At 55.3% G+C, this 26,544-nt stretch overlaps 3 protein-coding genes and 1 non-coding gene across 6 annotated transcripts; 3 read left to right on the top strand and 1 right to left on the bottom strand.

Moving 5' to 3' along the window:
• Positions 1–5,932: 5,932 nt before the first annotated feature.
• Positions 5,933–6,014, bottom strand: Trnas-gcu (transfer RNA serine (anticodon GCU)). Its single transcript has one exon. It is a non-coding gene; the product is annotated as a tRNA-Ser (tRNA).
• A 467-nt stretch (positions 6,015–6,481) lies between these two features.
• Positions 6,482–9,000, top strand: B4gat1 (beta-1,4-glucuronyltransferase 1). Of its 2 annotated transcripts, XR_016538010.1 has the most exons (3): positions 6,482–7,627; positions 7,869–8,864; positions 8,915–9,000. XR_016538010.1 is itself a non-coding variant. In XM_090347309.1 (2 exons), the coding sequence occupies exons 1-2, from the start codon at positions 6,572–6,574 to the stop codon at positions 8,058–8,060; spliced, it is 1,248 nt and encodes a 415-aa protein (XP_090203435.1). In that variant the 5' UTR covers positions 6,482–6,571; the 3' UTR covers positions 8,061–9,000. The 2 variants fall into 2 exon arrangements, 1 of the variants encoding a protein (XP_090203435.1); XM_090347309.1 differs by having other exon boundaries at positions 7,869–9,000.
• Positions 9,001–9,261: 261 nt separating this feature from the next.
• Brms1 (BRMS1 transcriptional repressor and anoikis regulator) lies at positions 9,262–18,344 on the top strand. Of its 2 annotated transcripts, none has more exons than XM_090347311.1 (10): positions 9,262–9,388; positions 14,315–14,459; positions 14,550–14,640; positions 14,783–14,910; positions 15,066–15,145; positions 15,230–15,326; positions 16,041–16,133; positions 16,967–17,031; positions 17,464–17,503; positions 17,792–18,344. In XM_090347311.1, exons 2-10 carry the CDS (start codon positions 14,321–14,323, stop codon positions 17,797–17,799), a joined length of 741 nt encoding a protein of 246 aa, XP_090203437.1. In that variant the 5' UTR covers positions 9,262–9,388; positions 14,315–14,320; the 3' UTR covers positions 17,800–18,344. The 2 variants fall into 2 exon arrangements, with proteins under 2 accessions (XP_090203437.1, XP_090203438.1); XM_090347312.1 differs by lacking the exon at positions 9,262–9,388 and adding an exon at positions 9,413–9,820.
• Positions 18,345–18,947: 603 nt separating this feature from the next.
• On the top strand, positions 18,948–25,344 carry Rin1 (Ras and Rab interactor 1). The gene is made up of 10 exons (XM_090347313.1): positions 18,948–19,379; positions 19,511–19,691; positions 19,794–19,908; positions 20,004–20,076; positions 20,198–20,289; positions 20,422–21,168; positions 21,438–21,743; positions 22,130–22,261; positions 22,385–22,536; positions 24,233–25,344. Exons 1-10 carry the CDS (start codon positions 19,228–19,230, stop codon positions 24,707–24,709), a joined length of 2,427 nt encoding a protein of 808 aa, XP_090203439.1. The 5' UTR covers positions 18,948–19,227; the 3' UTR covers positions 24,710–25,344.
• Positions 25,345–26,544: the final 1,200 nt, after the last annotated feature.

Consider the following 26,544-nt stretch of genomic DNA (forward strand, 5'->3'; position numbering starts at 1 on the left):
TCAGCCTGGGCAGGGCTTCCACAGCTTAGCCAGGGCACTTGATGGCTAAAAACGGGGCCTTTACCACCAGTTCCACCTGCTATACCCCCAGCTGCTATGACTTCACAGAATACAACCTGCTTAGAAGCCACAGACTTTTTTTTTTGGATATGGGCTTGAACCTTGGGGCCTGTCCCTGAACTCTTGCTCAAGGCTGGTTGGTTTTCTGCTATGTTGAACCACAGCTCCATTTCCAGATTTTGAGTGGTTAATTGGAGATAAGTCTTAGACTCCTACCTGCGCTGGCTTTGAACCATGAGTCTCAAGAAGTGGAGCTGTGGCTCAATAGGGAGGGCAGTAGCCTTGAGCTGAAGAGCTTAGGGACAGTGCCTAGGCCCAGGGTTCAAGCCCCACAACTGACCAAAAAAAAAAAAGTCAATTTGAACCATGATCCTCAGATCTCAGCCTCTTGAGTAGCTAGGATTACAGGCATGAGCCACTGTTGTTCAGAATCAGACTTTTTTTGGGGGGTTGGTCATGTGACTTGAACTCTGGGCTGGGTGTTGTCCCTGAGTTCTTCAGCTCAAGACTACTGCCCTACCCCTCGATGCACACACCCACTTGCAGCTTTCTAGTGGTTAATTGAAGATAAGAGTGTCATGTTCTTTAGTACTTGGGCTGGCTTTGAACCGTGATCCTCAGATCTCAGCCTCCTGAGTAGCTAGGATTACAGGCATGAGCCACCGTGCCCAACATTTTTTTGTTTTTGTTTTTTAATGCCAGCGTTAGGGCTTCAACTCAGAGCCTCTTACTCTTGCTTGGCTGTGTGTGTGTGTGTGTGTGTGTGGTCCTTGGACCTTCCTGTCTAGGCTGGATTCAACCCACAATCCTTAGATCTCAGCCTCCTGAATCAGATTACAGGTGTGAACCACCTGTGCCTGCTACATAGACTTGATATAGATGAGGTGAGGCAGGATGGGACCTTAGCCAAAATAACCACAGGCAGACTACCAACAGTGGGAAGTGAAAGTTCAGTCCTTTGACCACCATTCACAGACACCTGGGGTGTGCCTAGCTCCTTTGACCTGGAGAGCCTGAAGCACAGGAACGCACGCTCTCTGTTCCCAAGACCATGTGAAACAGCTACGGGCGTGGGCCAGCAGAAGCTTGTGACAGACTCCAGAAGGAGCCACTGGCCCACCAGGGAGGTGTACATCGGTGTTCTGGAGGTAGAGTTCCCTCACCTGACCTTTGAGGGATGAACATGAGTTTGCTGGGCTGAGCTGGAGAAAGGAGCACCCCCATCAGAGAAGCCAGAGAATGTGAAAGGTATGAGCATACAATTTTCAGTAGTGACTTCTAAGGGATGTGAGGGAGAAAAAGGAAAGAGGGTAAGGTGGGAGAGGTAGCAGTTGGCAGAAGAAACATGTCCTTCAATCAAAGGGACAAGTGGATGACTGGGGCCCTGAGAGGGCCAGAAATCGGTGGGCATTTCTGTGTTGGGCTTTCTGGATCACCTGAGAGCTGCAAGGAGCCCTTTGCTCCTGAGCAGAGCATCTACAGGGTGCACTCTTGGCTGAAGTGACATGGTCAGATTTGTGTTCTAGAAAGATCCCTTTGGGTGGTGAATTGGAGAGATAGGACAGGGTAGAGTAACCATGGCTGGGTCTTTTCCTTGCAGCCAGTGAGATGGGGAGCAGCAGCCAGTGGAAGAGAAGAAGAGGGAGACAGAAGGTAGGATGACTTCCTCTCCAGAGGCCACTTCACCTTGGTCCCTATGGCTCACGCCTGTAATCCTAGCTACTCGGGAAGCTGAGATCTGTAGATTGTGGTTCAAAACCAGCCTGTGCAGGAAAGTCCACAAGACCCTTATTTCCAATTAACCACCAAAAAAGCCAGAAGTGGAGTGTGGCTCAAGTGGGAGAATGCTAACATTGAACAAAAGGAGAGAGGACTGTGCTCACGTCCTGAGTTCAAATCCCAGGACTGGAAAAACAAAATCAGAAACCTCAGGTAGGTGCAGAAAGGCTGGCCCAATGTGGTGGGCTAAAACCTAGGCCTCGACTACGAACAGTAAGTACTGGACTTGCCAAATGCGGAGTCTGGTTCAAATTCTGATGAGAGCAGCAGACATTTGGGATCTCCTGCTTCCTCCATTGTAACTACAGGCCTGATCATGCAGATTGCCCGCAAGCCCTTGGCCTCAGCCTCATTCCCTGCTTTGCATGAGGATGGCATCTCTTATCTGGCTACAGCCAGGACTGGGTTTTTAGCCAGCAAAGTCAACCATTGGCTGGCCAACAGCCAACAGGATGGTCTGATACAGCTTCCTTGGTTCAGAGGAGCCAATCAGCTGGTCTCTCCCAGGAAACCTGAAGCACAGAACATGATTTGAGGTCACTGCCATGGTCCTTTGTCTAAGGGACTGTCGCTGGCATGACAGAATAGAGTGCTACGTTCACTGAAGTTGTCATGATATCCTTCATGGAGTAACAAGCAAGAGGCCCTTACTTCAAGACCCAGTATTGGCACAAAAAAAGAAAAGAAAGAAAAGAAAAAGCTGGCTACCAGTGCCTCACACTTTCTAATCTTCACTACTTAGGAGGCTAGAATCTGAGGATCATGGTTCAAAACCAGCCTGGGCAGAAATGTCTAGTAAGTTTGTGAGAGAGTCTTTTCTCCACCCAATCACCAAAGCTTTAGTAGCAGAGGTGTGGCTCAAGTGCATGAGTGGCAGTCTTGAGCATAAATAAATAAATAAACAAATCTAAGGGACAGCACCCAGGCTCCAGGTTCCAGCTCTAATAACTGCATAAGAAAGATCTGGGCACCACTGGTTCACACCTACGTTCCTAGTGATGCCAGAGTCAGATTTGGAGGGTCAAGGTTGGAAGCCAGCCTGGGCAAAAACTCTGAGGCTCTTCTCTCCAGTTAAACACCAAAAAAGCCAGAAGTGGAGTTGTAGCTGAAGGAGTACAGCACTAGCCTTGAGGCAATAAAGCTCAGGGACAGCATCCGGGCCCTGAGATCAAGCTCCATAACCAAACAAAGGGCAAGATCCCTCAAAAATGAAGAAGACGACACTAACAACTAGATGTACAGTGTCTGAGGAAGTTTACTAGGAGAGCTGTCCTACAAGGAATGTTAAAAGGGCTGGGTGGTGGTAGCTCACTTCTGTAATCCTAGCTACTCAGGAAGAAAAAAAATAAAGAAATGTAAGGGAAAAAAATGCTTAAAGGAATAATCAGGCAAAAAATTTAAAGATACCAAAAAGTAGCACCAAGCCATATGAAGAAATAAAAGGGCTGGGAATGTGGTTCCATGGTAGAGAGAGAGGTTGCCTAGCATTGAACAAGGGTCTGGGTTCAATTTCCAGCACTTCCAAAACAAAACAAAAAGAGTGACCAAGGGAAAGCAGCATCTTGTAGTGGTCCTCACCTGTACTCACAACACAGAGGAGGGCGAGATAGGTGAGTCACAGGTTCAAGGACAGCTTGGGCTACATAGCAAGACTGGCCAAAAAAAAAAATTGGGCGGGGCCGGGAGTTTGGCCTAGTGGTAGAGTGCTTGCCTAGCATGCACGAAGACCTGGGTTCGATTCTTTGGTACCACATACATGGAAAAAAGCCGGAAGTGGTATGGAGGCTCAAGTGGTAGAGCTCTAGCCTTGAGAAAGTCCAAAGCCAGTGCTCAGGCCCTGAGCTCAAGCCCAGGACTGGGGAAAAAAAAAAAAAAAAGTTGGGTGCCAGTGGCACATGCCTATAATCCTGACAATTCAGGAGGCTAGAGATAAGGATTGGGATTTGAAGCCAGCCTATGTAAAAAAGTCTGTGAGACTCTTATCTCCAGTTAACTAACAAAAAGCTGAAAGTGGAGTGGTAGAGTGGTAAACTGTTAGGCTTGAGTGAAGAAGCAAAGTGAGGCCCTGAGTTCAAGCAAGTGATTACAAAGGCAAATAAAAATATAGTATTGCTATATTTTTAGTCTGTAATTGTCCTTCCTATATTATTTAAATTTTTTATTTTCTTTTTCCCCATGTTATTTAAAAGACAAATGTATAAAAGTAATTATAAGTATATTGATGATCACACTAAATTAAAAAAAAAAAAAAGCTAAGCCTAGTGGTAGAGTGCTTGCCTAGCATGCATGAAGCCTAGGTTTGATTCCTCAGTCCCACATACTCAGAAACAGCTGGAAGTGGCCCTATGGTTCAAATGCCAGAGCACTAGCCTTTAGCAAAAAGTGTCCAAGGACAGTCCCCAGTCCCTGGGTTCAAGCCCCAGAACTGGCAAAAAAGGAAAAAAAAGTAATTTTGCCAGACACCAGTGGCTCATGCCTGTAATCCCAGCTAGCCCAGGCACAAAAGTCCAGGAGCCTCTTCTTGCCAATTAATTACAAGAATAGTTGGAAGTGGAGCTGTGGCTCCAGTGATAGAGCCCCAGCCTTGAACAAAAGAAGCTCAGGGACAATGCCAAGGCCCTGAGTTTAAGTCCTAGGACTGGCTAAAAAAGAAAAAGAAAAAAACTGGGTGCTGGGGGAGATCTGAGAATCCTGTAAAGCCAGCTGGGGAAAGACTGATCTCCAATTAATCAGCCCCCCAAAAAGTGGAGCTGTGACACAAGTGGTGGAGCACCAGCCTTGAATGAAAAAAATAAAATAAAATAAAAAAGGGCCTACCCTAGGTCCTGGGTTCAAGTCCTAACTAATCAGTCTAGTTCAAGGCACATCAAAAAATAAATAAATGAAAGCACACAAGGGCCGGGAGTTTGGCCTAGTGGTTAAAGTGCTTGCCTAGCATGCGCGAAGACCTGGGTTTGATTCCTTGGTACCACATACATAGAAAAAAGCCGGAAGTGGTGCTGAGGCTCAAGTGGTAGAGCTCTAGCCTTGAGAAAGCCCAAGGACAGTGATCAGGCCCTGAGCGCAAGCCCAGGACTGGAAACACACACACACACACACACACACACGCAATAAGTAAATCAATGCACACAAAAGGACTACACATACAGTTGTGCTCAGCTGAATGACCCTGGTACCCTACTCCTTGTGAAGCAGGAGTGCAAACTTGGGGGTCCTCCCGGATGCTCTTCCCCAGAACCACAGAACTCTGCTCTAGAGGTAACCCCCTGACGTGGCACCCCCCCAAAAAAAGAAAGAGGTATTTATTTCATAAAGTTGGTTAAGCAGTGGAGCCCGATGGCCCCTTCTTTTCTACAGGCCATGTGCCAAAGCAACGCACACGCACTAAGCGTCTTCAGCGTGCAGGGCTGGTGTGCGTGTGCGTGGCTGTGTGTGCGCGCGTGTGTCGGGGTGGCGGGTGTGCGCGCGTGTGCGTGTGCGTGGCTGTGTGTGTGTGTGTCGGGGTGGTGGGTGTGCGCGCTTGTGCGTGTGTGGCTGTGTGTGTGCGCGTGGCGGGGTGGCGGGTGTGCGCGCTTGTGCGTGTGTGGCTGTGTGTGTGCGCGCGTGGCGGGGTGGCGGGTGTGCGCGCGTGTGCGTGTGCGTGGCTGTGTGTGTGCGCGTGTGTCGGGGTGGCGGGTGTGCGCGCGTGTGTGCATGTCCGGGTGGCCGGTGTGCGCGCGTGGGTGCATTCTCCCTCCACCTTGGGAGAAGGGGTAGGGAGGGAAAGCCTGAGAGTAATAGTGTACGTGACCACACATGGGATCTTCCGGCAGTTGAGGGGTCCTGGGGGACCCCACGTCGCGGCAACGACTTCGGGGGCCCCCAGCCCTGCGCCCCCATTCCGTTCCCCTACACCTTGCTGCTGGGCCCCCCAGCCCTGCGCTCCGCGGAGCGCCCAGGCTCCGGGCGGAGTTGGAGGGCGGCAAGGGGGCGCAGGGGGCACCCCCGGGACAGAACTCCGCTAGCACCCCCCTTTCCGTTCCCCTACACCTTGCTGCGCGGCCAGGACTGGTGTAGAAAATTAAGAGCCCCTCCTCTGTAAAACAGACCGCACCGACGAGGATGGGATTCGAACCCACGCGTGCAAAGCACAATGGATTAGCAGTCCATCGCCTTAACCACTCGGCCACCTCGTCCCGCACGCGGTGCGCCGCTCTGCACTCCTTATCACTCATCTGGGCGCCGCCAGGCCTCCCTCGCCCGTCTCCCCACCCCGACCTGATGGCGCTCCGTGACCAGGACCCGGTGGACAAGGGGGAGAAAAGGAAAAGCCTTCCATTTCCTCTCGGCGCGCCCCGGCCGCCACCGCGACATCCGACACTAAGCGGAGGCCGAGCCCTGCCGCGGCTTCTCCTCGCCTCGGGACGGGCGTGCCTGGGTTTCGGGGCGCGCTGGGCGGCGCGGGCTGCGCCCTGACCTGGAGGGGGTGGGGGCGGACCCCGGGGTCCTCGGGTGGCCGGGGCGGGGCCGCGGGCCGGCGGGTGCCGCGGCTCCTCCGCTCCGGCAGGGGGCGCCGTGGCGCGCGCGCGGCCGCGGGCGGCGGGCGGGGGGCGGGGCCGCGCCCCGGGCTCGGCTCGGCCGGGCTCGGCTCCGCTCGGCTCCGCTCGGCAGGCTGCGGTAAATCCGGGCTCGCGGCCGCCGGCGGAGTCTTCGGCCCGGTGGTCCCCGCTGCGCGTCCCGATCCCGGAGCACCATGCAGATGTCCTACGCCATCCGATGCGCCTTCTACCAGCTGCTGCTGGCGGCGCTGATGCTGGTGGCGATGCTGCAGCTGCTCTACCTGTCGCTGCTGTCCGGTCTGCACGGGCAGGAGGAGCAGGACCAGTACTTCGAATTCTTCCCGCCGTCCCCGCGATCCGTGGACCAGGTGAAGGCGCAGCTTCGTGCCGCGCTGGCCTCCGGAGGCGTCCTGGACACCAGCGGCGATTACCGGGTCTACAGGGGCCTCCTGAAGACCACCATGGACCCCAACGACGTGATCCTGGCCACCCATGCCAGTGTGGACAACTTGCTGCACCTGTCCGGCCTGCTGGAGCGCTGGGAGGGCCCGCTGTCCGTGTCCGTGTTCGCGGCCACCAAGGAGGAGGCGCAGCTGGCCACCGTGCTGGCCTACGCGCTGAGCAGCCACTGCCCCGACATGCGCGCCAGGGTCGCCATGCACCTCGTGTGCCCCTCACGCTATGAGGCCGCGGTGCCCGACCCCCGGGAGCCTGGGGAGTTCGCCCTCCTGCGGTCCTGCCAGGAGGTCTTTGATAAGCTAGCCAGGGTGGCCCAGCCAGGGATCAATTACGCCCTGGGAACCAACGTCTCCTATCCCAATAACCTGCTGAGGAACCTGGCTCGGGAGGGGGCCAACTACGCTCTGGTGATCGACGTGGACATGGTGCCCAGTGAGGGGCTGTGGAGAGGCCTTCGGGAAATGTTGGATCAGAGCAACCAGTGGGGGGGCACGGCCCTGGTGGTGCCTGCCTTCGAGATCCGCCGAGCCCGCCGCATGCCCATGAGTAAGACAGAGCTGCTGCAGCTCTACCAAGTGGGCGAGGTCCGGCCCTTCTATTACGGGCTGTGCACACCCTGCCAGGCGCCCACCAACTACTCCCGCTGGGTCAACCTGCCAGAAGAGAGTCTGCTGAGGCCTGCCTATGTAGTGCCTTGGCAGGACCCCTGGGAGCCATTTTACGTAGCTGGAGGCAAGGTGCCCACCTTTGACGAACGCTTTCGGCAGTATGGATTCAATCGAATCAGCCAGGTATCTAAATACAGGGAGACAACAGGTGGGAGGGGGTGGTGCCGTGGGTGGTGGGTTCTAGAATGGAGTAGCCCTGGATAAAAAAACTGCCTCGAGGCAGGAAAGGCCTTAGTTTTGAAAAAATAAAAAAAAAAAAAGTTGGGCGGGAGGTTCCCAGGGGAATCTGCAGTATGGCTTCGGAGATGCCCATCTGAGCCTGGAAATGTCATCAAACTTTGCTGACTTATCTCTCCCACTACAGGCCTGTGAGCTGCATGTGGCAGGGTTTGATTTCGAGGTGCTGAACGAAGGTTTCCTGGTTCATAAGGGCTTCAAAGAAGCGTTGAAGTTCCATCCCCAAAAGGAGGCTGAAAACCAGCACAATAAGATCCTGTACCGCCAGTTCAAACAGGATTTGAAGGCCAAGTACCCCAACTCTCCCCGTCGCTGCTGAGTCTTTCCCTTCCCTAAGTCTGAGAAGTCTCAGCCTCTGGCTCCTCAGGCCACCCTTCAGGCCTGATGAGGGCAAGAAATGTCACTCCACGCTACCGAGGTAGCTGTGGTGTAGGGACACTGGACTTGAACATGGGGTGCTGGGACCAAGTCCCGGCTTTACCACTAACTAGCTGTGTGGCCTTGAGCAAATTCTGTTACCTCTCTGAGCCTCAGTTACCCTGTCTGTACAAAGGGAGGTGAGCATACCTACCTCACAGAACTGTTGGGAGGTTCAGATGAGATGCTGTGTGTGAAAACATTCTGTAAGCTTCGTACAAATGTGAAGTATTATTAATATTATTACAGTATTATTATTGTTATTATTATTAACAACTTTGGGTGGATTGTAAAGAGAGCAAAAGATACGAATGGCTCAGAAATGACAAGCCTGGGTACTTAACAAAGCACTGAATTTAGTTCTTAGCTAAGCTCTCGGGAGCCCAGAGGGGCAGTGACAGTGGACTCTTACGATGACATCTGAGATCTGGGATCTGTGTGACATCATCTGAGATCTGGGATCTGTGTGACATCATCTGAGATCTGGGATCTGTGTGACAGCTGAGATCTGGGATCTGTATGACAGCTGAGATCTGGGATCTGTGTGACACCTGGGATCTGGGATCTGTGTGACACCTGGGATCTGGGATCTGTGTGACATCTGGGATCTGGGATCTGTGTGACACCTGGGATCTGGGATCTGTGTGACATCTGGGATGTGGGATCTGTATGACAGCTGAGATCTGGGATCTGTGTGACATCTGGGGTCTGGGATCTGTGTGACATCTGGGATCTGGGATCTGTGTGACAGCTGAGATCTGGGACCTGTGCCCTCCCACGGGCTGGGCTGGGCATTCTCTGCTTCGGATGATAATGTGTAAATAAACGAGTGTTCACACCCACAGCCGCCTCCGTTACTCTCCTGAATTGGGGGGCGGGGAAGCAGAGTCCTCCTCTGGCACCCCGAGAGGAGATGGCGCGCGACGAAGACAGCAACGCGAGGAAAGCACGGCGGCCGGGCCCGCGGACAGGCCCGAGGCCCGGGCGAGTGTCCGTGTTGCCATGGTGACCGCCCGCGGTATCCCGGCAGGCCTCGGCCCTCGCCGCCCAATGGAGAGCCGCCGGGCGGGCGCCCGCTGATGACGCACACGGAAGCGCCGACAGGCCCGGCCCCGGGGAAGAGGGAGCTGCGCGGCGCTTCCGGCAGCGGGCGTCGCCGCTGGCGCCCTCGGGTTCCGACCCTTCACCTGGGAGTCTCGGACGCTGAGACCAGAAGCCCCCGATCCTGCGGTGCGTATCTCCGCGCCGGGTCCGGCCTCTGCCGCCGGGAGGTCGGTTCGGCACAGTCCCCCCCGAGGAGCCAGAGCGGCGACTTAACCGACCCGACGCGCGCGGGGCCGGGCCGGGCCGGGGCAGCCCGCGGCCGTCCGTCCTGCCCCGGCGCTCGGAGGGGGGCGAGGGGCGCGAGACCCCGGAGCGCCCGGAGAAGCTGGCGTGGACCTCGGGGCTTCCGGGGAGCTGTCAGCCCTCCCCCGACGGCCCGCCCCCGAGCACCTCCAAGATGCGCGGCGCTTTAGGCTGTGCTCCTCCGTCCCTCACCCCCCGGCCATCCTTACAACTCTCAGCCGCGGTGCTCCTCCCCCGGGCGTCCCTGGGGTAAGGAGAGGTGGTCACTTAAGCGCACTCAGAGTCTACTGTAGGAGAGAGGTGCTTCTGGAAGAGGTAAGACTCAATCTTGCTTCTTACAAGAAGGTACCGACGCGCGCCAGTGCTGGGACCCGAGGCTGACTTTCAGGTTCGGGGCCTTGGGGAACTCTTTGAGGAGCAGGAGGGAACGCTCCCGCAGGCCAGGCACTCGTCAGTGTCAAAGAATGCTGATCCCGTACAGGTACCTGGCTTCAAGAAGTCTAACCCTGGGCCGGGGTAGAGTGCTTGCCTCGCATGCACGAAGACCCCGGATTCACTTCCCGGGTTCGATTCCTCCGTACCACATACACAGGAAAAAAAAAAAAAAACCAGGAGTAGTGCTGTGGCTGAAGTGGTAGAATGCTAGCCTTGAGGAATGTCCAAGGACAGTGTTCAGGCCCTGAGTCCAAGCCACAGGACTGGAAGAAAACCAAACCAAACCAAAAAACAGTTCCTGAATTGGAACAGTTACTCAAAAAAAAATTTTTTTTTTCGCGTGTGCAAACTTAACAAGTAAGCCAGTATTGCCCTTTGCAGATAAAATGTCTGCAGCCCTGCCATAATGAGGCTCCTAAACGCGTTGGAATGGGCAATAGTTAGTATTAATCAAGAAGGCTTCCTGGTAGGAGCAGTTTCTACATTATTTGAAACCCTTACAAGGCAGTGGCCAGAGAAGTTGGAGGAACAACACAGTGAAACAGAAGCCTCCAGTTGGCAGAGATTTTGGACAGTTCAGTCTTTATCTCAGCTGCTCTCCTGGTAGTACTTGGCACTGTCTCCACTGCTTCCTCCCAATAAAAGAGTTTTCCTCCTTTACAAAGGGCTCTTTTTGGCCAGTAGTGTGGCCTAGAGAGTGCTTCGTTAGCATTCATGAAGCCCTGAGTTCGATTTCTTGGTAGAAAAAGCAGGAAGTGGTGCTGTGGCTCAAGTGGTAGAGTACTAGCCAGCAGAAAGCTCAAGGACAGTGCCCAGGCCCTGAGTTCTGCAAGGTCTGCCGAAAGGAAACTCCACACAATTCAAGAGAAGGGAGTTTATTGTGTGAGGGAAAAAGCATTCCTCCAGCAGCCCAAGATGAATTCAGGCAGAGTAAGAGGCACTGTGGTGGGAGGGGAGAGATTATTTAGGGGGAAGGGCGTGGCCACAGCCGGACGTGGAGGTCATTTCAGAAGATGGGGAAAGGGGCCAGGAGTTTGGCCTAGTGGTTAAAGTGCTTGCCTAGCATGCACGAAGATCCGGGTTCGATTCCTCGGTACCACATACATAGAAAAAAGCCAGAAATGGTGCTGAGGCTCAAGTGGTAGAGCTCTAGCCTTGAGAAAAGTCCAAGGACAGTGCTCAGGCCCTGAGCTCAAGCCCAGGACTGGCAAAAAAAAAAAAAAAAAAGAAGATGGGGAAATACCTCAGTCTGGGTGATTTCTCACTGCCCCCAGGCATGTCACTGGGTTGAAGGAGCTAGGAGGGAACTTCTGAGGTGCATGGGGAGAGGGCTGATTCTTTCAGGCAGACCTAGCAAGTTCAGGCCTCAGGACTGGCAAAAGAAAGAAAAGAAAACAAGGGCTCCTTTTATGGGGTTGGGGGTGGGGTTAGTGGAGCTTGAATTAAGAACCTGAGCTCGCTCCCTTAGCTTTTTCTGCTTGAAGTTAGTATTCTGCCACTTGAGCCACAGCTCTACCTCTGGCTTTTTTGGTGGTGAATTATAAAAAAGTCTCACCATCTTTCCTGCCTGGCCTGGTTTCAAACTGTGATTCTCAAACCTCAGCCTTCTGTGTAGTTAGGATTATAGCACCCAGCAGCCTGAGCAACCTGCTGTATGCAGATGGCCAAATCTCCAGCCCACGTCTGGGGAGGGAGGGCGCTCAGAGTCTTGCCCCTCCCTTCCCTTCTCTCCGTCCAGTGAGTTTTCTCTCAGTAACTTCAGACCCTTCACCCAGTCCATCTTCCCGGGAAGACCTTACTACCACTGCAAGCTCAGGTTCTGCTAGATTCCTCTCCCCCTGTCCTAACTCTCACACCCTCCTGGCAGTTACTACTGCCAGCCCCTTTGCTCTACTCCTCTTCCAGGAATATTATACTTGTAAGCTCATGGAGCCATAATGGTGCCCTCTATAACTGTACCCCTTCACCTGCTGTGGTGACGGACGGTATGAAGTGTATAGTAAGTGCTTAGTAACTATCAGATGAATGAAATATATATATATTTTTTTTTGCCAGTCGTGGGCTTGAGCTCAGGGCCTGAGCACTGTTCCTTGGACTTTCTCAAGGCTAGAGCTCTACCACTTGAGCCTCAGCACCACTTCTGGCTTTTTTCTATGTATGTGGTACCGAGGAATTGAACCCAGGTCTTCATGCATGCTAGGCAAGCACTTTAACCACTAGGCCAAACTCCCGGCCCTGAATGAAATATTTTTAAAAGGAATGTTTATCAGTGTTTAATATTTATGAAAGATCACTTAAGAAAAGCACTGAAAAAATATTGCAGTGACTGCAAGAAAGTCACAGGTAATGACTGGAGAAGTGAACTGAGTAAAGTTTAGTGTTTCTGATCCTTACCCTAACTCACCTGCCCCGGTGCTGGGGCTTGAACCCAAGTCCCTGTGTACTCTAGACAAGTGCTCTACCACTAAGATAATCTCCCAGCTTCTTTGCTTTTTTTTTTTTTTTCATGGAGCTTGAACTCTTGGCCTGGGCACTGTCCCTGAGCTCCTCAGCTTAAGGTACCACCCTACCCCTTGAGCTGTGATGCCACTTAGAGTTTTCTAGTGATTAACTGGAGATACGAATCTCATGTTCTTTAGTGCCTGCGCTGGCTTTGAACCGTGATCCTCAGATCTCAGCTTCCTGAGTAGCTAGGATTAGAGGTGTGAGCCACTGTGCCCAGCTTGCTTTTATCTATTTTTTTTAAGACATAGTCTCATCTAGCCTAGGCTACCCTAGAACTCTCAGTTCTGCATCAGCCTCTGAAGAGCTGAGATTACAAACATATGCTACCATGCCCAATATGTGTGCACTCTCTCTCTCTGCTTTTTCTTAGAAAATACTGGAGCATGCTGGTGGCAGCTTACGCCTGTAATCCTAGCTACTCTACTCCAGCACAAAAGGACCTGAGACTTTTATCTCCAAATTAACCTCTAGAAAATGGGAAGTGGGGGCTGGGAGTTTGGCCTAGTGGTTAAAGTGCTTCCCTAGCATGCATGAAGACCCGGGTTTGATTCCTCGATACCACATACATAGAAAAAAGCTGGAAATGGTGCTGAGGCTCAAGGGGTAGAGTTCTAGCCTTGAAAAAGTCCAAGGACAGTGCTCAGGCCCTGAGCTCAAGCCCAGGACTGGCAAACTAAGTAAAAAAAAAAAAAAGAAAATGGGAAGTGGGGCTTGGCTCAAAAGTAGGGCAATAGCCTTGAGCCTGACAGCATCCAGGCCCAGAGATAGGGTGGATGGCAAAAAAAAAAAAAAAATTTAGCTGGACATTGTTGATTTATGCCTATAATCCTAGCTACTCAGAGGCTGAGATCTTAGGATTTCAGTTCAAAACCAGCCTGGGCACAAAAGTCCATGAGACCCTTATCTCCAGTTAACCACCAGAAAACTAGAAGTGGTGCTGAGGCCCAAGGGCCCAGAGTTCATGACCAACAAAAAATAAATAAATAAATAAATAAAAGTTCCCCTCTCAATACTTTTGCATGGGGAATTAAGTTTCCAACACCTGAACTTTGAAGGATATATCACACCCTAATATCTGCCTAAAAGGAAAAGCTAAAGCTATATAGAGAGGAGCACCTGAGGTACCACAGGAAGCAGGAGATAAGATTTGACCTGAAGAGCTGGTGCAGTGGCTCACACCTGTAATCCTAGCTACTCTGGAGGCTGAGATCTGAGGATCACGTTTGAAGCCAGCCCAGGCACTAAAGTCTGTGAGACTCTTTATCTTCAATTAATCCCTAGGAAACCGGAAGTGGCGCTGTAGCACAAGGGGCTGGGCTGTAACCTTGAGCTGAAGAGCTCAAGGACAGCACCCAGGCCCAGAGTTCAAGCCCCATGACCCACAAAAAAAACCCAAAAAACCCAAAGATTTGACCTAACGCCCAGTTAGAGTCTAGAGAATTGTGGAGTATTGTGGGGAGGAGAAACCAGTCATTATAGGCAGAGCATGGACTCGGGGAGGGAGGGAGAGTGTGAGGCCTGGCTGTTGGATGTTTTTTTGGGTCGTTGTTTTCGTTGTTGTTGTGGCTGCTGGATGTAAGGAGGAAGTTCAAGTCTGCTCTGTGCAGAACACTGGTAGACCCAGTCAGAAGTTTTGGGGAGCTTTTCCTTTCCCATTTGTAGATTGTATCCTTGGCCAGTGTTCCCAGAATTGAGATCAACAGGCAGCATCCACGGCCATGAGCGTTTCTATGGCTCCAAGCTCATGTGATAGGGGCAGATGTCACCCCTTGTGTTTTCTGAGGGTTCACTTTAGCTCAACTCCTTGCTTGACTTTCCTCCTGCCCTGTACTGGGCAGTGCTAACCAATGACCGCACTCCCTCTCCCAGAGCCCCATGCCCGTCCAGCCTCCAGGCAAAGACTCTGAAGCAATGGAAGCAGAGGGTGATTCAGCTGCTGAGATGAATGGGGAGGAAGATGACAGTGAGGAGGAGCGGAGTGGCAGCCAGACGGAGTCAGAGGAGGAGAGCTCAGGTGAGCCTTTGTGGACACACACACACACACGAGCAGCCACCTTCCCCCACCCCCACACCAGGGCCACCCGTAATTGGCCTCTTGTCCCAGAGATGGACGATGAGGACTACGAACGGCGCCGCAGCGAGTGCGTCAGTGAGATGCTAGACCTGGAGAAGCAGTTCTCAGAGCTGAAGGAGAAGTGAGCACGGGGCCCCGCTGGGACTGGGGAGGAGGCAGGAGGCTGGTGCATGTGGGGAGCAGGCGATTGGCACACATTTGCCTCTGAGTACAGGTAGACCTATGGAGAGCCAATGGCCCACAGCTGCCCTCTTACCTCCCAGATTGTTCAGGGAACGGCTGAGCCAGCTGCGCTTGCGTCTAGAGGAGGTGGGGGCCGAAAGAGCCCCAGAATACACAGAGCCTCTTGGGGGGCTGCAGCGGAGCCTCAAGATCCGTATTCAGGTGGCAGGTTTGTGGCTGTCTTCCTCCCCCCACCAGAACCCACAGTGTCTGTCCTGGTCCCCTTTTATTCCTGTCCCTGACCTGCCTCAGCCTGGCTCTGTGGCCCTACTTTTTGGGTATTGGAGCCGCTGGCCAGATGGGGCTTTCTCTCTCACTCTGCAGGCATTTACAAGGGCTTCTGCCTGGATGTGATCAGGAATAAGTATGAGTGTGAGTTGCAGGGAGCCAAGCAGCACCTGGAGGTGAGCTGCCTCGGGGCCTGCGGGGTAGGTGAGGAGGAGGCTGAGGGCCTGGAGCCGCCTGGCTGAGCACTGCACCTCTTCCAGAGTGAGAAGCTGCTGCTCTACGACACGCTGCAGGGGGAGCTGCAGGAGCGGATCCAGAGGCTGGAGGAGGACCGCCAGAGCCTGGACCTCAGCTCTGGTGAGGACCAGCGCCGGCCCTCACTGGACCTCAGATCCCCCGCTGACCTGGGGGATGGGCCTGTTTCTATGTGTGTGTACTGTACCGGGGCCTGGACTCAGGACCACGGCACTGTCCTTTAGCTTGTTTGCTGACGGGTGGGTGGTGTTCTCCCACTTGAGCCGCAGTGCCACTTCTGGCTTTTTAGTGCTTGACTGGGAATAAGTGTCACAGACTTCCCTGCCTGGGCTGGCCTCAAACTGTAGTCCTCAGATCTCAGGCTCTTGAGTAGCTAGGATTACAGGCCTGGCTTAGACTTGCTTCTGTGAGGCTAGATGAGACTTCTGGAAAGGGTCCAGTCTCAAGTCCCACATAGAATGAGCCCTCAATCTTCTTTCCAGAATAGAGGGCATCCATCTGACAAGCCAGCAAGAGCCACAGCCCCCGGCCCCTCACAGCACCTGTGTTCATTTGGGGTTTCATAGAGACAGGGGTTATCGCCTAAACAAATGGAGGGAGAGACTGAGGTTCATCTGGAAAAGCCTTTCCCAGGCATACACAGCCCTGAGGGAATGCCAGTGCCTACTTCCAGCCCCTAGCCCAGGGTTGGGGCCAGTGCCCTGAGTGGTGGTGGTATGGGAGGGGAGGCCATGCTGCCCATTGAGACAGAGGCTGCAGGGGTGGGGGCAGCATGTGGGGCAGCACCCTGATCATGGCTCTGGGTCTGGGATACAGAGTGGTGGGATGACAAACTGCACGCCAGAGGCAGCTCAAAGACCTGGGAATCACTACCGCCCAGCAAGAGGAAGAAGGCACCTCTTGTGTCTGGTATCCTTCTACCCAGAGTGTCCAAGGCTGGGCGGAGGGGAGGGAGGGTGGGGGGGAGGAGAGAAGGGGGGTGGGGGGAGCTCAGGAGACAGAGGTAATTAAGACTCCTTCATGGTTGTTCAGTATCCCATCACCATGTCCAGAGGAGTCTGGCTGGCAGGGGTTTCTCGTGGGGTTCTGGGTCCTCCCTGGACCCTCAGACCTAAAAAGAAAAAAAAAAAAATAGGAAGCTGAGCTCACTGACTCCCTGTAACTTCCCGAGTGAGGGTCTGCATGCACAGCCCTTCCCCAGAACCTCACTCACTTCTGCCAGAGCTCCTGTCTGCCGTTCTCCCTGATCCCATGGCCCCTGTGTCCTCCCATGTCCTGCCCTGGGACGTCCCCATCCCAGGGGACTCTCCACCTACTCTAGACAGGAGCCTTCTTCCCTCCTGTGCAGTGCACAGCTGTGCAGGGTGTCAGCATAGGGCCACCTGGCCATGAGATGGGAGGGAGGGATCTGAAGGCATCGTGGAAGTGAAGTGTGATTTGGGATGGAAGAGGCCAGGGTCTGCCTTTGGGTGGGGGAAGGGGTGCAGAGCTCCTGAGGGCAGGAGGGCTCGGTACTCTGTGGACTTTGTGAGAAAGTCGGTGGAGCCCCTGACCACCAGGGTCTTCAGAGTAGGCTGTGGGGCTGGCGCTGGAATCCAGGCTCTTTGCCTTCTCCACACTGACCATGCACTACCACTCCTAACCACTGGGTGGGTTGCACCCAGCTGTGATCTCCCAGCCCAAGGCCATTCACCTCTCCTGCCCCTCTGGTGGCCATTTTGCTTCCTTGACCCCCAACCCAGGCCCTTACATTGTGTACATGCTGCAGGAGATCGACATTCTGGAGGACTGGACTGCTATCAAAAAGGTGAGTCTCTGCTGCCCAGTCTTCCTCTTCCTCAGGGTGGCTGCACTACAGCTCCCTGATCTGGGCACCAGCTGTGGTATCTGGAGACCTGGGGCATTCTCTTCCTTCCCTCAGTATCCTCTGCTTCAGCCCTGGGGCCCGGCCTTTGGGCTGCTGATGCTCCTGCTGCTGGAAGAGGAGGCGAGGCCTTGTTCCAGGGCAGACAGAATGGAAGAACTTTGTCCAGAATGGCTCTTCTGCTTCCCCTCTCAGTGCAGCTTGACCTAGCAGCCCCCCCCCATCCTCCCGCCCTCAGGCTCGGGGAGAAGCAGCCCCCCCCCCCGCCCTCAGGCTCGGGGAGAAGCAGCCCCCCCCCCCCCCGCCCTCAGGCTCGGGGAGAAGCTTACCAAGCCAAAGGTGAGCTCTCAGGAGCCTTTTCTTCTCCCCCTGCAGGCCAGGGCAGCAGTGTCCCCTCAGAAGAGAAAAGCAGATGGTAAGGATTGTGGGAGCATCCTCTGGCCATCCCTCCTCACCAGCCTGGCCTCCAGCAGAGGAGTTCAGGGGGACAGTGGCCCCACCTGGGTCTTGAGGGCTTCGTGGAAGTCGGGAGCTGGAGTGAGATTGGGGAAGCCCTGAGTGATCGTGCTCAGTGCTGTGAAGGGAGATGAAACACCCAGTGCGGTGGGGGCAGAACCGCCAGGGAGAGTGCACCCACGGGAAGTGGCTACCTCCCTCCTGGGTCAGCTTCCTCAGTGATTTTCCCTTTCCCGCATGTCCTCAGGACCATGACCCTGCTCTTGGAGTGGCTGGCACCATACCTGAATTCACGGTTTCCTGCAGAAAGGTGGGGACTTCCCAGCAAGCTCTCCACTATGGCTGCTGAGCCCCCCTCCAGCCATTCCGGCCTGGGCCTCTCCTCTGTACTCATCAGTTCTGGCACACTTGTGGCCAACCTAGCCAAGCAAGACTATCTCCATCCCTGATCAGCTCACCACCCTCCCCTCCTGAAGATGAGCCTCTTTGCCCGCCATTGCCCCACAGAGAAGATGGGCCTTGTCCTAAGCCCCAGCTTCGACCCTCCTACTGACCTCGGATCCTGTCACCCCAGCTGCTGGGCCCCAGCTTCGACCCTCCTACTGACCTCGGATCCTGTCACCCCAGCTGCTGGGCCCGAGTCATGGCCCATTGTTGGGGAACTCCGAGCCAGAAATGATATATTGGGGGCTTGTCTGCCCTAGCTTGAGGTGGGAGCCCTGCTCCCTAGGTCTTCTCAGGGCACTTTCTGGTGTCTGCCTCCTGAATTTTGAGGACTGGAATTAAAACCTTTCCTGGGACTCCAGCGTGATCTGTTTGTATCTGATTTATCTTGGAAGGGAATGGGGCTTCCAATCTGCGTTGAGACAGGCATATTTGGGGTCCCTGAAGTTTGGGGTACTGACTTGGAAAACAGGCTGTAGAAGCAGGGGGTCTGGAACCACTGCCAGAAGCCATATACGTGAATCTTGGAGCATTAAAAGCACGTGGCCCCAGGAGGAGAAAGGGCCAGTGCATGTGCTCAGAGACCGACGTGCCGGCACCTGCCCCAGTCGCTTGGCAGATTGGCAAGGCAGGCTGGCAGAGCCTGTGTGTGGGAGGCAGCCGACAGCAACACCATGTGCTGACGACCTCACAGCCACACTCCCCCTGGTTAGTGTGAGTGTCAGAACCACCCCCAGAACCTCAGTTAAGCAAAGGGGCTGGTTTCCATGGCGACACAGCATCCTTTCTCCATGGCAACCTAAAGTCCCAAAACCCAAGGTAGGCTCCAGAGTGAGTCATCTGTGGCCAGCAGGGGGTGCTCTCTCACAAGGTTAGCCCCCACTGCAGAGCCCCGGGTGAGCAGCTGACCACAGGCTTCTTAAGGCGACCCAGGGGCAAGGCTTGGGCATGTTGGGATTTTAAATTGGGCTTGCGTAACCATCCCTTACCCAGCTGCATGGTGTGAAGAGGTTGGCAGGGCTGCAGGCAGTGGTGGTGTGAAGGTGGTGCCTTTTCAACTGGTGACCCCAAAGTAGCACTCACATGGAGGGTACCCCTCCCCTTTCCCCAACTCCTGCTTCCTGAGGCTGAGTCTGGACCTGAGAGGAAGCTGCCACTGACCAGAATGGACACACAAGAGTTAACTGGCGGGGTGTGACAGGGCGCACCGCCCTCAGGAAGTGTTACTCACCACCGGGAATGTGCGCCTGTGCCTGGGGGCTGAATTCTCTTCCTGAGTCCCGAGAGAAGCCTGAGAAGCTCACCGCCATGGAAGACCCGGGGGAGCCGGCCCCGCACCCTGTGGAGGTCCCCAGCCCAAACTTTGCTCCTGAGCACCTGCAGGAAGAAAAGTTAGTGAAGTTGGAGGGGCAGCCAGGTGGGGTGGGCGGGACAGGGCCGGGAGGGAGGGCAGGAGCCTCCTACCTGGGGAGGGGGGGAGCTCCCCCAGACCCTTGCTCAGGCCTGCATTGTCTGCCCACAGGCCAGCTCAGGACCCCCCGTACGACACGCCTCACGCCTGTGTCGGGCTGCCAGGTGGGCCTCAGCAGCCCGGGCGAGCTGTGAGCCTGAGGGAGCGGCTGCTGCTTACCCGGTCGGTGTGGCTGCAGCTGAGGGCCAATGCCGCGGCTGCTCTGCATGTGCTGAGAACCGAGCCGCCAGGGGTGAGTGACACCTCCCCCAACTTTAGAAAACGGCCCGCCGAGGAAGGGCGGGAGAAGGGGCTGGACACAGATCTAATGCCTTCTGGCCTTGTTCACTTGCAGACTTTCCTGGTGCGGAAATCTAACACCCACCAGTGCCAGGCTCTGTGTGTGCGTCTGCCAGAGGCCAGCGGCCCCTCATTTGTCTCCAGCCACTATATCCGACAGAGCCCCGAGGGTGAGAGGGGCCAGCCTGGCGGGGAGGGGCTCCAAATGAGCAGGGGATAGGGTGAGGACACCCCCAGAGAACAGCCCTCTGCCCCTGTCTCCCAGGCGTCTCCTTGGAAGGCTCAGCGCTCATATTCCCAGACCTCATCCAGCTCATCTGTGCCTACTGCCACACCCGGTGAGTCTCCCTTAGGGCATCTGGTGACCACAGACCCTGCTCCCCAGAATGGCCCATCCACCCCCCACCAGGACCCCAGCACTCCTCATTCCTGGCTCTTTGCTCCCTTCTCTGGCCTCAGGGACATACTTCTCCTTCCACTCCGGCTCCCCAGCGCCATCCACCAGGCATCTACCCACAAGGAACTGGAGGCCATCTCCCATCTAGGCATTGGTAAGGGCTCTCCTGTCACCCGTTGCACAGATGGACAAACTGAGGTCAAGTGGGGTAGGAAGGGAGGACACCTACGTGCCGCAGCCTCCTGAGCCTGCTTCGCTGAAGCTCAATTGGTTTTCTGGTTCCTAGAGTTCTGGAACTCCTCCCTCAACACCAAGACCCAGCAGGGCTCATCTGCAGCGCCCATGCTGCCCCGGCTGAAGGCCCGCTCCCCTCAGGAGCTGGACCAGGGCACAGGCGCTGCCCTGTGTTTTTTCAACCCCCTCTTCCCCGGGGACCTGGGCCCCACCAAGCGGGAGAAATTCAAGAGGAGCTTGAAAGTGCGCGTGTCCACGGAGACCTCCAGCCCACTGTCTCCACCTGCTGTGCCACCTCCCCCCGTCCCCGTGCTACCCGGGGCCGTGCCCAGCCAGGCAGAGTGGCTGCCGCCTCGCCAGCTGCTGCGGAGGGAGAGCTCCCTGGGGTACCGTGTGCCAGTGGGCGCGGGCCCGAGGCTCCCGCCCCTGCCCTCCCTCCAGGAGGTGGACTGCGGCTCCCCCAGCAGCTCTGAGGAAGAAGGGCCATCGGAGGCCCCACGCAGCCCCGTGACCTCCCCGCACCTGGGCCAGCAACGGCGCAGGCGGCCTCTGCTTCGGTCCATGAGCTCTGCCTTCTGCTCCCTGCTGGCACCAGAGAGGTTGGTGGTCCGGGCGGCAGCAACGATGACACAAGACAGACACACAGCTGTGGGCCAGCTGGTGCAGGACCTACTGACCCAGGTGCGGGCAGGCCCCGAGCCCCAGGAGCTGCAGAGTGTTCGGCAGGCACTGAGCCGGGCCAGGGCCATGCTGAGTGCAGAGCTGGGTCCTGAGAAGCTGCTATCTCCAGAGAGGCTGGGTAAGGCCCAACCCAGGCCTCGTGGGTTCTGCCTCTGGCTCTGCCTAACTAACTCCAGTCCCTGCCGGTCTGCCTCTCCCCTTCTCACCATGGTGCCCCTGCCTTTCTGATGCTAATTCTTCATTCCTTTGCGTGCCTCTCTCCTCCTCCTCCTCCTCCTCCTCCTCCTCCTCCTCCTCCTCCTCCTCCTCCTCCTCCTCCTTCCTTTGCCCAGGGCATCCTGTGTCTCTGCCCCTTTCTCCTGACGCTGCCTGCTCTTCCTCTGACAGAACATGTCCTGGAGAAGTCCCTGCATCGCTGTGTACTCAAACCTCTCCGGCCCATCCTGGCAGCCCGCCTGCGGCGCCGGCTTTCCACAGACGGCTCCTTTGGCCGCCTGGCTGAGGGGCTGCGCCTAGCTCGGGCTCGAGGCCCTGGAGCCTTGGGCAGCCAGCTGAGCCTGCCCTCCTCATTAGAGACAGAGCAGGTGCGCCAGAAACTATTGCAGCTGCTTCATGCCTACTCCCCCAGTGCCCAGGTCAAGCGACTCCTGCAGGCCTGTAAATTACTCTACACAGCCCTGAAGACCCACGCAGGTATGACTCTCCTGGCCCTCCTGTGGGACCCCGGGACCCTGGAGGGCCCTCTAACCACTGCCTCAGCTGGGGTGAGGTCTGCAGGAGAACTCAATAACCTCTCTCCCCCCCTCTTCCCTCCCCACCCCCCCCCCCGCCAAAAAAAGAGCTCTCTCTCTGAATTAGAGGAGGCAGGCCCTTCCAGGGAGAGGTTCATAGCCCCTCCCATCTCCGCTGGTGTAACTGAGGCTCAGACTCAGAACTCCAGGAGTCTAGCGTCTTCCTCAAGTCTTTCCTGTGGTTGGGTGGGAGGCAGAGAGCCATCTCTGCCTGGGACAAGCTTTGAACTCTGACCATGGACTACACCCCTCCCGACCCAAAGTGTTCTCTTCTGCCTGTCTCTACAGGCGAGGACGCAGGCGCTGATGAGTTCCTGCCACTGCTGAGTCTTGTGTTGGTTCAGTGTGACCTTCCTGACCTCCTGCTAGAAGCTGAGTACATGTCTGAGTTGTTGGAGCCAACCCTGCTCAGCGGAGAGGGTGAGGGAACTCATGATACCTCCTTGGGGGGACCTTAGCTGTTAAGTCTCTGAGTAAGTGGGAAAGGGGGAAGCAAGCCTCCCCGCTCCCAGCCTGAGCTGCATTGGTCTTCTTGGATCCTAGGTGGCTATTACCTGACCAGTCTGTCTGCTAGCCTGGCCCTGCTGAGTAGCCTGGCCCAGGCTCCAGGCCTTCCTCCAAGTCCCGCACAGGAGCTGCAGCGTTCCCTGAGCCTCTGGGAGCAGCGCCGCCTGCCCCCCACTCACAGCCTTCAGGTAATGGGCATTCTGCACCATCTTCGTTCGGTGTAACTGGTTGTTTTGAATTTTTGTTTTGTTTTTCTGCCGAACTCAGGGCCTGAGAGCTGTCCTTGAGCTTTTGTGCTCAAGGCTGGCACTCTACTTCTTGAGCCACAGCTCCACTTCTGGCTTTTTACTGGTTAATTGGAGATAAGAGTATCACAGACCTTTCTGCAGGGCCTGCCTTCCAGCCTTCATCCTCAGATCTCAGCCTTCTGAGTAGCTTAGATTACAAGTATGAACCACCATTGCTTGGCTTTTTTTTTTTTTTTGCTAGTCCTGGGCCTTGAACTCAGGGCCTGAGCACTGTCCTTGGGCTTTTTCAAGGCTAGAGCTCTACCACTGGAGCCTCAGCACCATTTCCAGTTTTTTTCTATGTATGTGGTACTGAGGAGTCGTACCTGGGTCTTCATGCATGCTAAGCAAGCACTCTACCACTAGGCCAAATTCTTGGCTTTTTTTTTTTTTTTTTTTGCCAGTCCTGGGCTTGAGCTCAGGGCCTGAGCACTGTCCTTGGACTTTCTCAAGGCTAGAGCTCACCACTTAAGCCTTGTACCACTCCCTGCTTTTTTTTTTTTTTTCTATGGATGTGGTACCAAGGAATCAAACCCGGGTCTCTGTGCATGCTAGGCAAGCACTTTAACCACTAGGTCAAACTTCCAGCCGCTTGGCTGGATCTTTATATATGTGTGTGTAGTGAACCTTCAACTCAGGGCCTAGGCACTGTACCACAGCTATTTCGCTCAAGATTGGCTATTTGGGGTGATTAAAAGAATCTTTTAGATTTGTCGGGGCTGGCTTTGAACCACAATCCTCAGATCTCAGCCTCCTGAGTAGCAAGGATTATTGGCAAGAGTTACCAGCGCCAGCCAGCACTCTGGTCACCCTGCAATGGAAGCAGTGGAGCCATCCTTGCCAGGCAGGGGTAGTTTTCATGTGCTGAGTGTCAGGCTGTGGGTACAGGACACTTCACTGGAATTTCACAGAAGCTCAGAATTAGCACCATTTCGTCCCCGTTTTACAGATGAAAACCCAAAACTGACATGGAAAGAAACAGCACAGGTAGCAGGCTCAGGCCCCAAATCGTTGCCTCTGGCCCCCGCCAGAGCTCTGCCTCCCTGGCCTCAGATGTCCCAACTACATTTCCATCTGGACTGTGGTCCTCAGCACTTGCCACCACCTCTGTCCTTGCCCCTTTTTAGACTGGATGATGACTCCAGACTCTGGGGCCTAGGTCCTTTACTCTTTCTAGATCTGATTATAAGTCTGGACCCTGGAGCCCAGCTCCTGGGTTCTTATTGGCTCTACCACTTCTTGAGCCTGGGAGCCTGAGAAAGTTACACTAAGTGCCTCATTTTTCTCTTCTGCAAAATGGACACGTGGGGCTACCATGAGGATTAGGTGACTTGCTGCTGGATGAGCAGCACACAGCAGACATGTCTGAGCACCCGTCCTGCTCCTGGGGCCCTCACTCGCTAGCCTTCACCTTCAGCAGTGACCTATAGACCCCCTGCGCATGTCCTGCCCCACGCCTGACTCAGAGCTCTCAGGATTCCTGCTTGTTGGTTCTGCCATGGATAAGTCACAGCCTCTGCCTGTCCCCTGCTGTGGACTGGATGCGCCCAGCCCACGCAGGGCTGAATGCTTTGCTTTGTTTCTCTCTCCTGCACAGCACCTCCTCCGAGTAGCCTACCAGGATCCCAGCAGTGGCTGCACCTCCAAGACAATGGCTGTACCCCCAGGGGCCTCGGTTGCCACCCTGAACCAGCTTTGCGCCACTAAGTTCCGAGTGCCCCAGCCCGATGCTTTCAGCCTCTTCCTGTACAAGGAGCAGGGCTACCACCGCCTGTCCCCTGGAGACCTGGCCCACAGACTTCCCTCAACGGGTTACCTCGTCTACCGCCGGGCGGAGCGGCCCGATGCTCAGAAATCTGCCACAGAGGAGGCGGGCAGTGGCCAACTAGAAGCAGGGAGCGTGGAAGAAGAGAAAGGGGAGCAGGGAGATGGGGACATAGGGATCAAAGCCACTCCCAGGGACAGTAGCAGAGTGTCTCAGACACCCACGGAAGGGGACGAGGATCAGACCAGGGGAAGCCACGTTCAGCCAGAGGAGCCAGAGGCCGAGGACAGTCAAGCTTCAGAGGAGTAGGCTCGCCTGGGGCAGGAGCCTCTGAGCTGCGGGAAGGGGCCTCGGGTCACCCTCCAGAACCACAGCCTCCTTGGCCACTCACACCCAGCCCTCCGCGGCGTCTGCCACCACCGCCCCCTGAAGCCACCTGAGCTGGAGGGCAGTGAGGGGGGCTTCCCTGAAGGGCCTCGTGCTTCTTGGCCTTCCCTATTCCTGCAGGGGTGAGTGTGCATGATGAGGCAAATCTAACTGGCAGGCAGCCTCTGGTGTTGGGGTGCTGTGTCCCAGCATTTGCCTCTCCTCCCGTGGGCACAGGCAGGATTGCTGGGACCCTGGATGGCCGCCTCCACTCCTGGAGTCAGGAGAATTCAGGAAGGCAACAACATGGCAGCCCAGGCCCCAGAGGACCAGCCTCTCCCTGCCCCAGCTTCCTCATCTACAAAGTGGGGGTGCCACTGCTGCCTGCCCATCTCCCCAAAGTCTTCTAGGATCCAAATGGGTACAAAGCAGCTCTCAGACAAGAACAAGGGGAGAGAATGACGGGTGTGACAGCCCCCTCCTGCCAGCCCTCACCTTCTGCTTCTCTCCAAGTCCAAAGCTTATTCAGCCCAGTTGCCAGAGGTCAGGCCTCAGAGGAGAAGAAACCTACGTTCCAGTCCTTTGTTCCAGTCCTTTCCTACCTGGCCTTCCAGCTTCCCCAGGGATCTGGACAGGGAAGAAACTACCTACCAATGGGTAGATCAGATTCCTGAGTGGAGAGGCTCAGAGACCATTTCCTCTCCACTGGAAAGCTCTAAGAGGAGGCAGTGGCCCCACCAAGGCACAGAAAGGAGACTCCCCCTGAGACTTCACAAGGCCAGAGCAGACTGCACGTCTGAGCACAGGAAAATAAAGGTTGGCTTCATCCACTAGGGGGCGAACGCGGCCCAGGGAACTGGGGAAGGCGGCTTTCCCTTCCCCTTCCCCCTCCCCCAGGGGGTAAGGAGAGTTCTGGAGTCTCAGTGTGGAGGTGGCCATTAGGCCACACCAGAGCCAAGGCTACTGGGCCCCAGGTGCCTTGAGAAAGATTCTCAGGAAAGAATTGTCTCTCCGGATGGAGGAGGACCCCAGCCAGTCTCGGAGACATGCCCTAGGGAGCTGAGCCCAGAGGGACACAGCCAGGCATGACTAGCAGAAGTCAGGAGCCATAGACACTGGATTTCAGACACTTTCTCCTGGTAGGAAGTAACCCTTGGTTCTGTTGTACGCCCTCCCCCCCTCCCCTTTACCTTGTACTGTGCTGAGCACCACAGGTGCTCAATAAATGTTGTCCACTGACTGGAGTGTGGTAAGTGGGAGTGAGGAGGATAAAGGTTGGTGCTTCTGGGAATCACACACAGTCCCTGAGGAAGGATCTGGCATGTCTGCAGAGGGTGCTCTGAGAACCCAGGAACCCGATGGGAAGCTGGTCTCTGGGGAACAGGCCTCTGGGACTGCTTACAAGCCCTTGTCTCCCTCCTGCTGCCAGTCTGAGTGCCTGGTTCCTCCAGTTCACAGCCCTCTGACCTCCCATCCTCCAACAACCACTCAGGAATATTGTTAGGCCTGCCTGCTGCCTGGAGCTTTTGGTTTACCTGATTACTGTGGAGTTCAGACTGTGTCACTACAGCCACAGGCCATGCCAGGTACTGGTAACTCAGCCCCTTAATTCCTGCTACTCAGGGAACTGAGATCTGAGTATCATATTTTGAAACTAACCTGGGCAGGAAAGTTCATGAGACTCTTATCTCCAGTTAACTAGCAAAAAGTCAGAAGTGGTGCCAGCCTTAAGTAAAAGAGCTAAGGGACAGTGCCCAGGCCCTGAGGTAAGAGGACAA

The sequence above is a fragment of the Megascapheus bottae genome, chromosome 16, assembly GCF_031878675.1.
Source record: "Megascapheus bottae isolate mThoBot1 chromosome 16, mThoBot2.hap1, whole genome shotgun sequence".
NCBI classification, from domain to species: Eukaryota; Metazoa; Chordata; class Mammalia; order Rodentia; family Geomyidae; genus Megascapheus; species Megascapheus bottae.